The sequence below is a fragment of the Strigops habroptila genome, chromosome 2 (assembly GCF_004027225.2).
Source record: "Strigops habroptila isolate Jane chromosome 2, bStrHab1.2.pri, whole genome shotgun sequence".
In the NCBI taxonomy this organism is placed as follows: Eukaryota; Metazoa; Chordata; class Aves; order Psittaciformes; family Psittacidae; genus Strigops; species Strigops habroptila.
The window spans coordinates 70,894,170-70,896,924 of NC_044278.2; the positions used below are offsets into that span (position 1 = coordinate 70,894,170).

At 41.4% G+C, this 2,755-nt stretch overlaps 1 protein-coding gene across 1 annotated transcript; it reads left to right on the forward strand.

The window, feature by feature from the left end:
- The first annotated feature begins 317 nt into the window (after positions 1-317).
- Positions 318-1,292, forward strand: LOC115604286 (2-oxoglutarate receptor 1-like). The gene has a single exon (XM_030477246.1). It carries the CDS (start codon positions 318-320, stop codon positions 1,290-1,292), a length of 975 nt encoding a protein of 324 aa, XP_030333106.1.
- Positions 1,293-2,755: the final 1,463 nt, after the last annotated feature.

Below are 2,755 nucleotides of genomic sequence, written 5' to 3' on the forward strand. Positions count from 1 at the left end.
TGCTCCTGCAGATTTGCAGATAAGCAGTAATTGTCTTCTTCAAGGTAGGAGTTTAAATAAATCAAAAATAAAATTAATAATTATCAAAATTAAACATAAAGAAGAGAGGAGGGTGAAATTAAACATATCAGTGGGGTTACCTAGGTCAGACCTGGGTATGTTAGCAAATCCCCATTTCCTTCCTCTATTATGCCTTGTCAAACATATGACATTTGCTCCAGCAGCAAATGATGTAACTGAATGCATTTGTCCCAACAAATCCATTAAAACTAAACACCTGATTTTTTTTGTAAAGCTTTAAGAAGATATCTGCAAACATGGCATCTGAACATACCAGCAATTTTACTACTCCACCAGGCCAAGCAGACCCATTGACAACCTGCAAGGATGAAGAGTTCTCAAAGCAGAAATACTATCTCACTGTCTTTTACAGCCTAATCTTTGTGCTGTGCCTCCCAGGGAACATCGTGACAATTTTTGTTTACTTTGCCAAGATGAGGCCCTGGAAAAGCAGCACCATCATTATGTTCAACCTGGCTATCACTGACCTATTATATTTAGCCACACTTCCTTTCTCTATACACTACTACATTAATGAAAATAACTGGATTTTTGGAGACTTCATGTGCAAGTTTATCCGCTTATGTTTCAACTTCAACATGTATAGTGGTATTATCTTCCTTAGCTACTTCAGTGTCTTACGCTTTTTCATAGTTGTCTACCCAATTAAATTCTTTTTTGTTAAAAAACAGAAATGGGCAGTGGTGACTTCTGTAGTCATTTGGATGATTTCCTTGGCCACCATCAGCCCCTTGAGCATCTTGATTGCCACAAAGCATACACAGAACAGGACAATCTGCCCGGACCTGGCTACTGCTGTAGATCTTGAAACTAGTCGGTGGTATAACTGGCTGCTGACGGTGTTTGCCTTCCTATTACCCTTGCTGACTCTGACTCTGTGCTACACATTCATTATTTACACCTTGGCCACTGGGCCCCACACACAGGCTTGCTACAAACAGAAGGCTCGCAGACTTGCCATTGTCCTCTTGGTGCTCTTCTATGCATGCTTCCTCCCCTTCCACATCTTTCGAGGGATTCGCCTGGAGATCCGAGCACGACCAGTTAGCTGCCGCTTGAAGAACTTTACCCTTAGTATGTATGCTATTGTTAAACCTTTAGCAGCATTAAATGCCGTTGCAAACTTACTGCTCTATGTAGTGACGGTAGACAACTTCCAGCAGGCAATCCTCTCACTCCTCAAGTCTTGGAGAAACAGGAACATGAAGTAGAAGAGATTGATGCCATAAAAGAGTCATGGAGGAAAGGTCCGAACTTGCCCTCAACCAGCCAGGTACAACCTCCCTGTCATCAGCCTACTCAGATTAACCCTGCCAATGCCAAAGGGGAGTTAATCTGTTCTGTGTTTTGAGTTACAAATTGATCATCAAAAGAGAAAACTTGTAAAATAAAAAGCTTTAAATAAAATACTAAAAAACTAAATGTGAAACTTCTCAGAATTTTTTCTGCATTTGCTTCCTGAATCCTTGATGCCTCTTTTGGAGAATGCACAACAATTCCAGAAAAAAACATTTGCTTATTAGTGGCTGATACAGATTCAGGGTGGGAGTAATTTAATTTAATTTTAGATACTTAGAAGATAAGTGTCTAGTCTAAGCTGGGTGCCTGCCTTTGACTTGTTTCCTAAGAAATGGAGATGGATAATCTATGATTCCATGATTCTATGATTCTATAAGACCCTCCAGAGGATTCATCACACCTGTCTTAGACCTGTAGGAGGTTCAACTCACCTCCCTGGAGACACTCTCAGGGTAGGTGTATGCAAATAAGCTAATCACCTTGTCCTCCTTTTACAATTTCCCAATATAGTTGAGAGAAATAAGCAGGTTTAGAGTGTGATTCACCTTATTATTCTTGATGCATACATTTGGACAAGATGAATCATGACCTAGAAGTGCCTGTTTCTCTCCATGGACCATAAAAGGTAAGTAGATCAGACATGGACCCAAACGTTCATGCCTGTCTTTACATACCTGAGGCCCAGCTCGATTATAGAGTGGGGTGGAACATTCTCCAAAGGTGGCTAAAAGAGGGGCTTACACAATAAGACCCTATTCAGTGTTTCCAGTGATCACCTGAAGATTAATGGTGCGATAATACAAGACCACTCCTATAAGGGTTTTTCCATATGACTAACTGTGATTTCTGGATTAATTTTAGCCCAGAGCTGAGAAGTGAATGAATGCATAAATGTGCCATATCCATAGAACCACAGAATAGCTTGGGTTGGAAGGAACCTTTAGAGGTCATCTAGTCCAACCCCCCTGCAATGAGCAGGGACATCTTCATCTATATCAGGTTGCTTAAAGCCCCATCCAACCTGACCTCAAATGTGTCCTGGGGCTGGGGCACCTACCACCTCTCAGGGCAACCTGTTCCAGCATTTCACCACTCTCATTGTAAAAAATTCTTCCTTATATCTAGTCTGAATCGACTTTCTTTTAATTTGAAACCATTACCTCTTGTCCTATCACAACAGGTCCTACTAAAATGTATCTCCATTTTTCTTATAAGACCCCTTTCAGTATTGAAAGGCCACAGCCAGGCCCCTGGAGCCTTCTCTTCTCCAGGCTGAACAACCACAACTCCCTCAGCCTTTCCTCATAGAACAGGTGTTCCTATGAGTAAAACACAGACATGGACCCGCTCCAACAGGTCCATGTCTGTCTTTTAC

Bases quoted from the DNA above. Each gene is read 5' to 3' on its own strand.
- LOC115604286 (XM_030477246.1), top strand. From the start codon at position 318: ATGGCATCTGAACATACCAGCAATTTTACTACTCCACCAGGCCAAGCA.